General features: G+C 34.2%; 1 protein-coding gene across 1 annotated transcript in view; it reads right to left on the bottom strand.

Annotated features, from left to right (window-relative positions):
* Positions 1-9,090: 9,090 nt before the first annotated feature.
* The window catches only part of LOC141579986 (activating signal cointegrator 1 complex subunit 1-like), an 80,274-nt gene continuing 75,724 nt past the window's right edge, over positions 9,091-13,640 (bottom strand). Inside the window, exon 8 of the mRNA XM_074378824.1 lies at positions 9,091-9,250. Coding sequence (XP_074234925.1) covers positions 9,091-9,250 — 160 coding nt within the window. The remainder of the gene's footprint in view (positions 9,251-13,640) is intronic.

Raw genomic sequence — 13,640 nt, 5'->3', positions numbered from 1 at the left:
TATCTCCTTTTTTTTTTTCAGAACTCTAGTTAAATGGCAGCAATGTTTACATGTAAAAAGAGAATGAGAAGAGAAGGACATGAAATCAGGAGGACATAAATGGCATATAAGGGTACTGATGGACTCAACAAAGTAAAAGAAGTTAGAATCTAAACATCCCTGCAGTGATATTGACAAAAAGTGAGCCAGTGCACCCTTCAGAGCCCCAAGAAAATTGGCCCACACCAATGCTGTACACAAGAGAGCTGACTCCCTGCATTCCCTCTCTAGACAAACAACATGATCACACATGTATGTTTTATTTTCTGGAGTAATTAAATGGGAGCACTCCATAGTCAGGATGTCAGGCTCACAGGGTACAGCTCAGAGATAAAATAAGGGACATTTAAGTCTGCATGCTGAATTGTGGGAGCTTACCCTCCTTTATCACACTGCTCGCACAACGCTGATAGCCAGAAACATGCTCTGCATGTAGAATATTGAAGAAATCTTTACTGAGAAAATAAAATTTATTTCAGAGGAAACAGCTCTGATCATGAATATTTGGGAATCCCTTCATGAAAAGTCATGGTATGAGAGATCTAAATCTTTTCCTCCCAAGACAGAAAATGACTGGATAATGCCTAACCTTTATAAATCAAAAAATGAGGTATCACTGAGACTCTTTAGAAGAAGGAACCAGAAGTATAGAGAAAGGTCCTTTTAGGGAAGAAGAATTAGGGAATGAGTAAGGAAATGTATGAGTTTTTTAGTACTGTGAGTCGTGTCATAAAAGGACACATCATCTAAATTATTACAGTAGCATCCTAACTAGTCTCTCCTCTTCACCATTCACCTTGTGAAGAAGTGAAGTGGAGAAGCCAGAGCCCATTTAAAACATAAGTTGTAGCCCTCAGATCCTTCACTGATTCCCCAGCTCACTTGCAGTAACAGCTGATGTCCTCACAAGGCCTGAGGAGGCTGTGCGTGACTGCTCCTCCTGCCTCCCACAGCACCCCTCTCCCATGCTTGTGTCCCACATTCTCCACAATTCTCTTACTATTTACCTTTAACACCAACCATACTGGCCTATTTCCCATTTTTAAAACACGCCAGAAGCACCCCTACCTGAGCACCGTTTTAGTACATTTTCTCAGTGCCATCAAGAATGCCCTCTAGATGCTCTCCTAGCTCATTTCTTATGTCCCTCATATATTTGTTGAAAAGTCACATTTCTCAGTCTTCCTTGACCATCCTATTTAAAATCACAGCTATCACCCCCGTTCCCATGTCCTAAAGTGCTTATCTTCTTTCTACATCTTGCTTTTATTTTAAGATCTAATAACCCGAGTATCTGAGCCCCAACTAGAATATAAGTTCAATCCGAATAGGAATTTGTATGTTTTTGTTTTGTTTATCATATAATTTCCCAGTGTCTAGAAAAATGCCTGACCTATCATGGGAACTCAAACATTTATTTTAAAAGTTAAATAAAGTCAACGCTTTAATCAGTGTTCATGAGATGCATTACTTTGATTTTAATAATAATTTTTTAAAAAGAAGAAAAATTAAATGCTTAAAAATTATGTTGCCATAGACAACATGTAATCTGAGTGCTCAATGTAAGCATTTGAGTTATTGTAAAATTAAAATAAAAATTCTTTCAATTTTTAGAATACAACCAGTCCTTCAGCAGGTTATTTGTGGAACAGGGGGACATTTTAAAGTAGCAACATTTAATTGGGAATGTCTGAACTCACACTATGAAATGTGATAAGGAATTATTCATGACAATATATGTACCACCTACACACATACACATAATAAAATTAGTGCAGCTCATTTCTAGAACTAGCATATCTTGTTATAGCGCATCTTTTGAATTTCTCATTTATTGAGAATTATTAAAATCTATAAACAAAATGAATAAAGGACCATCTTTTCACTTTGTTTTCTCACTGAGCCATGCTCCATATTGTTCATATAACATTTAATCTACAAAAAGATAGCTTCATTAAGTTAGAACTTTCCAAAATTCTCACAAGTATCTATTTCTACCTACCACTGTGTGAAAAGCATATTTAAATTATAAACTTTGTCAATTGTAGATTTGTCCCTCTATCACTGTTTTAACCGTATTACAAATTAATTGATGTAATATTATGCTAAAAAACAATCACGACTCCTCAAAAAGGAAAAGAATATTTAGTACTGGCACCTGTTAAGTGACGAATCTCTTTGTAGGCTACAGTTCTCGTCAGTGAATGCCATCTTTGGACAACTGGGAGCTGCCACAATGAGATGGGGAGTATAGGCTTCCCTGGCTTGTGACATTGATTTCTTAGTCTGAAATCCTCTGACATTATTGTTTCTATAATGTTTTTTATGTCATACTGTGACATGTAGCCGTCTGAGTTGTAGTTCGAAAATTTGCAATTAAAAATCACCAGGTATGGATTCCACAATTGTTGCTTCATCTCTTAGTTAGAAAAGAGCAAAGCAAATTTTCTTTCCAGCTTCATATCCTTTTCATGAATGGAGGAGCTTGAGTCTACTGCATGGTAACATGATGGGTTTCGAGGTTAATTCTCTAACCTGAAGCAACCACAAGTAAGAAATCTGCAAGGGGCTTCTAAATTTATCTTTTAGAAGAACAGGAACTATTAGACTCTAGAGAAAATAAATAGCAGCTATAGAATGAATGGAGGACTCCAGGTTGGATTAGAAATGTCAGAAATAACTAAGGTGTTCATTTAAGGGCGACTAAGGGAAAATAAAAGAATTTGAATTGTTTGTCTTGGCTGAAAGCACTTTAAATGGAGAAAGGCAACTATGGCTCTTATTTATAAGCTTAGGTAAGGAATTAAATTGAATTTCATTGGGTACTGTGATAGCTCTTACCATGGACTTAGCCTATATTTTATTGTATTTCATTCTAAGACTATCTTTTGACCAAATGAGCTTTCCAGAATAAAATATTTCAAAGTAGCATCAGCTCTACCTTTCTCTAAAAGATATCTATTGTTGTTTACTACCATAAAGAATAGATACATTTTTCATATACTCAGTGGGAACAGGATCACACTGCTCAGTTTTATAATAACAATTTCATTTATTACATGCCCATGTGCCATGCACTGTAGATACAGTATATCATTTGATATTCACAAACATTTTGAGAAAGAGGCAATGTTTTCTACAGTTTATTAATGAGGATCATAAAGGTTATAGGAGTTTCCTGTGTATAGAAAACTTAGAGGTGGCAAAGCTGTTGCTTGAAGTCAGGACTGTTTGTTTGGGGATGATTAACACTTAGGAATAAGATAACCAGGCATGGACATCGGAATCGCATGAGAATTTTTCCAAAACACGTAAGCCAGGTAACACCACAGATTTACTTAGGATCAAAAGATTTGCACTTTGTAGTGCTGCCTGTGTGGCTAAAAACCTTAAGTCTAAAGGAGGAATCCAAGTTTCATCTCTCCAATGCTGCCATTTACAAATGATGAAGGCAGCATTGCAGGCCATGCGTATTTAGATACGAAACATGCAGGACCGTTGGTTAGGGTTCTATTTGTATTATCATTGTTTAGTGCCTAATGAGTGTTAATTAAGAAACTCATTTCCCTTACCACTGAGGAGTGGGCAGAACCAAAGGGTTGGGGCAAACTTTTGTTTACTCTATCCAGGAAGGGAACACACAGACCTGGGCAAAAGAAAACACACAAAATAATTTAGAAAAGTCATTTTTTTTTCCCAAAAAGCAAAGAAAAAGATATTGGGTTATTTTCTTGGATAAAGTTATGGGAGATCAGAAAATGCTAGTACAGGGGAGGCAGAACTGTATCTCTGTTACCTTAGGGTAGTTTTCTGGGCCTCAGAATTAAATTTATGTGACATAAATTAACAGGAGAACACCATACAAATTTACACAAGCTTTAAGTGATGTGGGAGCCCTTGAAAGAAAATGAAGACCCAAAGATAAGACCAAACCTAAATGTTTACATAGAGTGTAGTTAGAGGACAGGTAATTAAGAGAAACTAGGCCATGTGAAAAGGATAGAAAGATGAGAATTATTTTAACAGGGTCTGTTTGTGAAGAATTCCCTCAATCTCAACTTCTTTTCTTTGACTATAAAAATGTTACTTTCCTTTAGTATAGAAAAGACATCTTTCACATGGGAACTTCATTTCCTGCTTTTAAGAAAAAAAAAAAGATCAGAATGTTTTTCTTACATCTGCTGTTTTTCTAGTGCTTTTAGCTAAAAATAGTCTGTATGGAAAGTGACATATTTGGGGGTGGCATATTCTGCTAACCCTGACTGGTCTGGTATTTCCTTCCTGAAACCATGCTTGTTAATTAAAGTGGCCCTGGATGGCTTGAAAAACGTGGTCCTGGATAGCTGCCGATTCCCTGAGTCATGGAGAGGAGACTAGTTCCAAGAAGGTTTTGAATCCTCACAGGGAGACCCATGGAATTGAAATCTCTTCGGCTGGACTGCTGACAGCCATAGAATGGTATTTTAAAAAATAGCACTAGCAAAAGGTACTAGGTAGTGTCCAGTAGTTTCTCCCAGAAGAAACAATTCCAGCCAGAGGCTGTTTATGTATTTATTCATTTATTAAACAAATATTTTCTCTGTATTCATACTAGGCCCTAGGATGCAAAGTTAATCAGCCTGGTTTTCAGGGAGGAGTAATCTTGTGAGTGAAAAAGGCCTTCAAATAAGTACATGTACCCATCTTTGCATTGGTGATGATTCATCTTGCATTTTGTTTATTTTTGTGACTAGAGAGAAACTCTTCTATTCATGTCTAAAAGTGAGAAATGTATTAGGAAGTAACAAAGTGTGCTCACTCCCATCCAGGATGTAAGGCAAATCTTTTTTCCTTCTCAAAACTGGATGACTGTGCATTGGTGTTCTGAGAGCTAAGGCCTCTTTATGGTAATTGATCAAGCTTTTGCAGATGAACGATCAACCCCAATTAAGGGAAGGGCAGAGTGAGAAGGAACCAAATTATAGAATAAGGATACTGGATCCCAGAGTTTAATTTTTGAGTTCAGTCCTATGACAGCTCAGAGTCTGGCAGGAGCCCCAGGAAGAACTGAGTTTAGTGGACTGGGATAGGGGGCACTATTAGGGTCCTTAGTGAGAGAATGCCCAGGAGCTAGAGGATGGACTGAGGATGGGTCATTGAGTAACATCAGCCTCACTCAAGGGTCATCCAATCACAAGAAGCAACATATTGTCCTGATCACAGCTCAGTCTTTGAACACCTGGTCAAAGTGGTTCTGGGAAAGCAGTCTCACAAGACCTAGAGAACAGCCAGGAGTTTTTGAACCTGTACGTTAGGGCTAAATTAGGTAGTAAAAGAACCAATGAAGGGATGTAAAACAGTGGACACCTCTGGAATATATTATTATATATGTATACTTTCAATATTGGCATTTTCTTTAAGATCACTTCCCTCTATTATAGAGTTCAAGGATAGATGACTTAAACAATAGAAATTTATTTTCTCACAGTTCCAGAGGCTAAATCAAAGTGCCAGCCAATTTGGTTTCTGGTGAGGATTTTCTTAGATTATAAACATCACCTTTTCACTGTGTCCTCACATGACAGAGAGAACAAGCATTTTGGTATATTTTCTTCTAAGGGCACTGGTACCATCGAACCAGGGCCCCACTCATGACCTCATTTAACCTTTGCCAGCTCCTCGCTGGCCCTGTCTCCAAATAGTCGCATTAGAAATTAGGGCTTTAACATATGAGTTTGGGAGGAACAGCACATTCAGTTGATAACACTGAGTCTATGGACATTAGCAGAGCCCCAAATTTCTGGGATCTAGGTTTACAATTGTTTGGGGTTTTTCCCAATTTTAATTCTTTGGTTAGTTAAAATAAATACAATTTATAGAGACAAAACTGCTTCAGAGTTACAATTTACAATCAGATACATTTCCAAGGATAGAAAATTTTAATTACGTAAGTGAGTCCCAAATACAAGACTCATGCTGAAGTTCATGCGTTTTAGGAGTTCATGATAATGTTTTCTGTTTTCTATTATAAGAATCTGGTTAACAACTTGGGTATCAACTGCTACCCAAGTTGACAATAGCATATGTATTAAAGATGCTGTTAGCCTTAAGCCTGTTTATGAGACATTCTTGTGATTACTTTATTCTCATGGTGTTTAACCTTTGGAGTTCACAGTTTGGGAAAAATAAGCTGTTCAGTCAGGGAGCTGCTTCAGAGAGTTTAATTTATAAAACTTCTAACTCTTTGGTTTTATAATAACATTAGTCTTTATGTTTTTGCAACAACTGCCATTGTATTCAATTTACCTGAAATAGGAACTCAATTCTCATCGTATATGTTTATTATGGTAACTTTATAAAAATATCTAATATGGAAGATTCCAAGACCTAATAAATCATTAAAGTTTCATAATGCCTGACAACACTATCCAATTTACAGCAGGCATCAGTTGAAGATACAAATAATAGGCAAAGTAAGGCGTATAACAGAAAACATTTTTTCAGTCCATTGAAACTATACTAAACAGATTGGACTTTATACTGTTAAAATTTTTAAATCATCAAAGAGTAGTAAATTGTTTGTAGTTTTGTTGTAGTAAATTGTTTGTAGTTTTGTTTTAATTATCAGTCCAGAAGATTTGAGAAGACGAATATATGCAAGGGATGAATTAGAAGAGTATTGAGCTGGACTGTTCTAGATGTGGCAAGAACTTGACCAGAGCAGTAGTATCAGGGATGTATCATTTGTTAGTAGTATCAGGCAGCAGTGTCCTAGTTGAGTATCTGGGAAATACTCGTGACAAATCCAATAAAATGTTTTATATCCCTAGTATTGCCCAGTTCCATTCCAGGCAAACCACAGTTAGACTTGATGAGACATTAAAAGATGGTAGGATATGACTGGGACTTTTGAGATCAAGATAATAGGTCTATTGTTATCATTTAAGATACAGAATAATTACTATTTTTGATGTCCTGCCACATACCAGGAAAAGCACTATGTGCTTGAAATGTGGTATTCTATTTAATTTATAAAATACTCATAATCCCTTGGAAGTTGAATGTTAAATATTGGGATGTAGAGAGTAACTTGGTGCCAGTTTACTGTTTTATTCACTAAATGATGATTTTCCCAGATTTCTATCTAAAGTCCAAAGAATATATACCTTCAAAATGCAACCAGATCCTTCATGGTAGTGATCTAGCAAAATGTACATATTTATATGCATGATATATTAAAATTAAAGCACTGAACATGGACTAGGTACATTATTATTAATAATAAGGCTATTAGTATTTTAAATATAATTTCTAGGAGAAAATGTACTATTCAAAACAATGTTCTTGCTTTAGTCATAATTATAAGTGTTAAGCATTCAACTCAATTAAAATTAAATCAATAAAAAAGGCAGATGTGTACTCGGGTCTGGAAAGATGCTAATGTGGATCACACAAACAAAAATGTTTGGGTAGAATAAGAATCTGGACCATAGTTATTTAAACCATAGATTCAAAATTATCCAGGACATTTACTTGCCTCGTTTTTCTCTACCGGTCAACTTTCTTCCCTCAGACTACATTTCCAGCCAACTATAAACAAGGCTCTCCAGCAGCTTCTCCTATCACATTTTCTCTGTATCTTGAGCAGTGTGGGAAAAAGTTATTTTTCTCTAGCAAAGTTTAAATAAACACACAAACAGTAACAAATTTATATATGGCTTGCCAAAAGGATGAATTATTCTCCAAGACTAAGCCAAGGTAAATCATATTTTAAGCTCTGTGCCTGGGATGATAGGAAACCCTATCATCAGTACAATCAGACCATCACTAGAACAGGGAGAAGACAAATGATTTCCCAAAAGAAAGCCTCGTGAGACCCTTGTGGGCACTGGAAAAAAGGCGGTTTACTAGACAGTCAATTCAATTGGGGTCTACTGCATCTCCTGCCAAGTTATATTAAACTAGATTATCAGTCCCTTCAGAAAATATTTTATAATCTTTACAGAAAATATTTTATCTTTTATAAGAGCTTGATAAATATTAATATAATTAATGTAAACTGAGGCCAATATGTTCATTGTTAAACAATTAGAAAACCTTGATTTTAAAGAAAAATATTTTTAAAAAGCATATTAAAAGTAGATGGAGAGTCAGTAAATGATGTTGGCCAGGTACAGTGGCTCATGCCTGTAATCCCAGCACTTTGAGAGGTCAAGCCGGGAGAATCACTTGAGGTTGGAAGTTCGAGACCAACGTGACTAACATGGAGAAACCCCGTCACTACTAAATATACAAAATTACCCAGGTGTGGTGGTGCACACCTGTAATCTCAGCTACTCGAGAGGTTGATGCAGGAGACTCACTCAAACCTGTGAGGTGGAGAGCCGAGATCCTGCCATTGCAACAAGAGCAAAACTCCATCCCAAATAAATAAATACATAAAAAATAAATAAATACATAAATGATGTTAGGACAACTAGGTAGGCTTCTGGAAAAAAGTGAAGGTAAAGTTTCTTTCATAACTTTAGCAGAGGAAAATGGATGAAAGATATAAATGTTGAAATCATAAACATTTGACAGTATAAAGCATTATATTGAGGAAAATTTTTTAAAAATAAAATAAAATTATCGAGTCCAAAAAAAAATTGAATATATATATTTAATGAAGTCATATTCATATATACATATATAAAGCATATTTATATACAGATTCCAAAAAGCAAAGCCAAAGGAAAATAGTTTGTTTCTCTAGGAGGTACAAATCAGTAAGAAAATGTCTGTCAACCCAGCAGAAACAAACTTGGACAACTCACTGGAAAGAAGAAAGGAAGAAAAAAGAAGGAGGAAAATTTATAGAATAATAAATACAAATAACTTTTAAACATGTGAATAAAGATATATTCGAAGTAGAATTCCTTTTATTTGCAATCAAGTAGATAAAGATAATGCACAATATAATATTTTATAATCAATGGCATGAAGAAACAGCACTCTCAGACAGAATGTAAATTGAAACAACCTCTATGAAGTCTAATTTGAAAATACCAATTAAATGCAAAATGCACATTCTCATTAAGTGCTTAGTATCGTTTTTGAGATTTCACCTATGTTTAATACTGTATGTTTTAAAACTGTCTCTTGTGCAAGGGTATTCATTGTACTCCTATTTAAAATAGCAGGAGAAAAGAATTCACTGGTCTTCGGTAAGTGGTGCCTTAGTCCATTCGTGCTCCTGTAACAGAAAAACATGAATTGTATGACTTATCAGCAACAGGCATTTATTTTTTTACTATTCTGGAGGCTAGGAAGTCCAGAAATAAAACCCTGGAAGATTCAATACCCAATGAGGTCCTGCTTCCCCATTCACAGATGATTGTCTTCTTGCTGCAACCTCACCCAGTGGAAGAGTTTGCAGCAAAAGATCTCTCCAGAATCAAGGATTCTCTCTTGATTTAAATATTAGTCCAGAAGATTTGAAAAGACAAATATATCAAAAAAGATGAATTAGAAGAGTATTGATCTGGACTTTTCTAGATGTGGCAAGAAAGCACGTTATTTTTCTCCAAGAAAACAAAAACAAAAACACAAGGATCTCTCCAGAACCTTTTGTAGGCCCCTAATCCCATTCATAAATCACTTACTAAAGGCCTTGTCTCCAAATTACCATCATTTCAGGGATTAAATTTCAACATATTAATTTTCCAGTGGCAGGGGGTCGGCAGCAAACATTCAGGCCATAGCAAATGTGACCATGGTTTAATAATAAAATAAAATTTTATTGTACAGCTGTATATAAATTTTACTCCATAGATTTATATGTATATTTACTACATATGTAATTAATTACTGTACAGATATAAAAAATAAAAATAATTAAAGCCTGAATAAGCGCTTTATATACTGATACGGAATGACTTTGTTTTTTAAAAAATGGAGAAGAGCTAGGTTCACATATTAGTTAGTTTTCTGGTGTTCCTGATCTAACAAATGAACACAAACTTGGAGCCTTAAAATACACAAATTTATTTTATTATCTTACAGTTCTGTAGGTCAGATGTTTGAGACATGTCCCATTGGGGTAACTCCAACTGTTTTCAGGGTTGCATTTATTTCTGGAGACCTAGGAGACAATCTCTTTCCTTGCCTATCCCAGCTTCTAGAGGACACCCACATTCTTTGGCTCATGGCTCCTATTTTTCATCTTAAAAGCCAGTGAAATCACACCAGTCTTTTATTCTTCTTCAGTCACTTTTTTCACTAATCACCATTGTGTTCTCTGCCTTTCAGTACTTATGTGATCAAAACTTTATTTACATCTGTAAGGTCCGTCTTTCCATGTGGGTTTACATATTCACAGGTTTTAGAGATCAGGCCATGGATGTTTTCAGGGGCCATTATTCTGTCTCCCACAATACAGAACCATGTGCATAGAATGATAATGATTCTTTTAAAATGATATTATATATAGAGAGAGAGCATATATATAATTATATGTGGAATTGCTAATGTTGGTTGTCTGTGTGGAAGAGGAATGATTGACCCAGAAGTGAGAGAGAGACTTTTCCGTGTTTGTTTGTTTTTTTGGTACCTTTTGAATTTTGAATCATTTAAAAATTATCATACAAAACCTACATGTTTAAAGGATACAACCAAGTCTTTTTACAAAATAGAAAATAAGGATTGGTGTAGATTGATTTTTTTCCAGTGAAAAACTGTAAACCCTAATATTTGATGAATAATACATGTGGCTTAGGAACATCCCAGGGGCCTATGGAGGAGCGCCCAGTGGTCAGTGAGCTAAGGCAGAGTGCTAGAATGTGGTCACCAACACAGGGCAGGAATAGCAGGAGTTGCCTCATTGATCTGTTCCTGTTGCTAAGGTCTCCCTGTATTTTTATGTCAGCAATTCCACAAGAGCCTATAGTGAATCTTGCATTACAACCAGCCACATGAGGAAAAAAAAAGATCCAAAAAATTCTGCTTGTAGTATTAATATTATCCCTTTCAGATTCTCAGCTGGTGGATGTTCCAATTATGAAAGACAGACATGGAAGCAAAATTAGAAAAGTCTGTCCCTCTCTCAAGGTTTTATATTTGAAACTATGACTTGGGGACACAGATTTATATATGACAATAAATACAACTGATACAAAGCAAAAGTTTTTCTTATGGAGATTTAATTAGTTAAAATTAACTAAAGATATTTTTAAAGACTGCATTCCCATCCAAAAATTAATTAAGACAATGACAAATAATTGAAGAGACAATTGGGCAAAGATGCCAACAGGAAACTCACAGATGTGAATATCTAAATAGCTTGAAAACACAAAAACCACTTAGCCATATTGTACTAAAAATTCAGCAAAAATCAAAGTAAAAGGAAATATTAACTTATACTTAATATATTGGCAAGTTTTAAAATTTAACAATGCAGAGTATTAGTACACATTTGTGGAATCTTTAACCTTGCAATGCCATTTGGCAAAAACTAGCAAAGGTGAACACACACCATGACACAGAAATTCTACCACCAGATATACACTAATGAAACTGTCACCTGTCCACAAAAAGATATATAAGATTGCTCATAGAAGCATTGATTTTAAATAGGAAAATAAGAGGAAAAACATAAATGACCATCAAAGAGAAAATAGATACTTGAATTACAATAGTGTCTCTAATGAAGTACAGTATCCCAGTGAAAATGTATCATCATGAATTAATCTCACAAACAATGGTAATTAGAGAGCAAGCAACCCCAGAAGAATACATACAACATGATACCTTATATATTACATTTTAAAAATATAAAAATAACATACTGTCAACCTTTGTAGTGAAAGATGAACATGGGAATGGTGAATGCCAAATTTAGAATAGTTATTTCCGTTGGAGACTGTGGTTAGAGTAGATGAAAGAGAAAAAGGAGATAAGCAAGGAGTATATTGAGAAATTCAAAAGTATTTAAAATATTTTATTCTAAAAGTTTGCCAAGCTTGAGTATTTGTTATATTATTAAAAATATCTAAAATATTTTAAAATGTATTAAAACCTCAAAGCCTTCTATTATTGTGCAAAACTTGGGCTCACATTCTGATTTCAGTAAAAATCTGTGTAAACAAATACAGCTATTTTGCTAAAAAAAAGAAAGTGAAACAAGTATTGAGATATACTGTATCTTTTAGTGAGAGAAAACCCACAAATGGTGACCTAGCAAAGATCAAGATAGTAGTTTATGTCTCTTAGATGTTACTAAAGAGATAAGCATAGGAAGGATGATGAGTTCATAATCATTATGATGCCAAGTTCCTTCTGTTTTTTCTTTTTTCCTCTGCCATCCGCAACATTTGGCTTGCACTTCTTGACCAGAGTTGGCAGATTCAGCTCCAGTCATTACATCTATTTTTCAGCCAACTATTAAAAGGAAAATAGGAGAAAGGCATGCTGGTTCCCTTTACATACACTCAAAATAAATTTAAGCATATTTCAGCTTGTGTGCCACTGGCTAAAACTGTTATATGGTTATGCCTAATTGTAAGGAAGATTGGGAAATAGTTTAGTCATTAAGAAAATGACAAATAATTAAATAGAAAATTAGGCAAATTTCTACTCAAGGTAGCCATGTGCATTTTTCTCAAATATTGATTGCTGTGGTTGACACTAATTTTATTAAAAATTTACATTATTAGAAAAATATTTGGGGTTAGTACTGATCTGTTTATTGATTATAACACCAGAACCATAGAATTTTTTAAGATTGTAACACTTCAATATGATGCAAATGTTAATACATTTTAAATACATAATATATATAACATATTCTATTTTTACATCAAATATTTATTATTCTTCTACACAAAATTTACAATCGAATTACAAGTCCTTACTCCTTATACCTCTCATCCACCAATCCTTATATAATTTGAAGAGTCAAATATAATATCTTTGAATTAACTTTTTATATCTTATGTTTTAGATGATATAGCTCTGTACCTATTACTATAAATATAATTCAGTAAAATTTTATATTTTTATTAAAATGTTTGATATCTCTTTTTTAACTTTAGAAATACATTATGATTTTCTATATCCTTATTTTTATTTAACATCTCTCAACGGCTAAGAACATACTAATTATTCTCTTCCACATTTCGCTTTTTATAAATTTCCTATATTCATATTTGAGCTATACAATTTGATTTTTAGCACACAAAAATTTATTAAATGAATTGCTTCTCTTTTCAATGTGAAATAAAGCTCTGTTGTTTTTAATGCATTTGTCAAATTCAATTTTTCATAAATTATGGTAATTGCCTATGCATTTGATGTATATGTTCCTAATTAATTTTTGTGTATTCTTATATTTCCAACCTCTAATTTTTCTACATTGTGTTTCTTAAGACAGCTTATAGTTGAATTTTTTTAAAATATGGGACTATGTTAATTTTATACAGATGTTTCCATAACCTATGTGCTTGGTTATATTTCTTTAACCTATTTGTTTTCTCTCTTTTACTATGTAAACTGTTTTGATTCTACAGTGATTTGTAATTCATGAGCTTGCAATATTAAAATGATTTCCTTCAAGTTTCTCAAAACATTATCCATTATATACTTCTCAG

Source organism: Saimiri boliviensis, chromosome 10, assembly GCF_048565385.1.
Source record: "Saimiri boliviensis isolate mSaiBol1 chromosome 10, mSaiBol1.pri, whole genome shotgun sequence".
NCBI classification, from domain to species: domain Eukaryota; kingdom Metazoa; phylum Chordata; class Mammalia; order Primates; family Cebidae; genus Saimiri; species Saimiri boliviensis.
The sequence above is the reverse complement of the archived record's forward strand: the minus strand, read 5'-3'. Positions and strand labels throughout refer to the sequence as shown.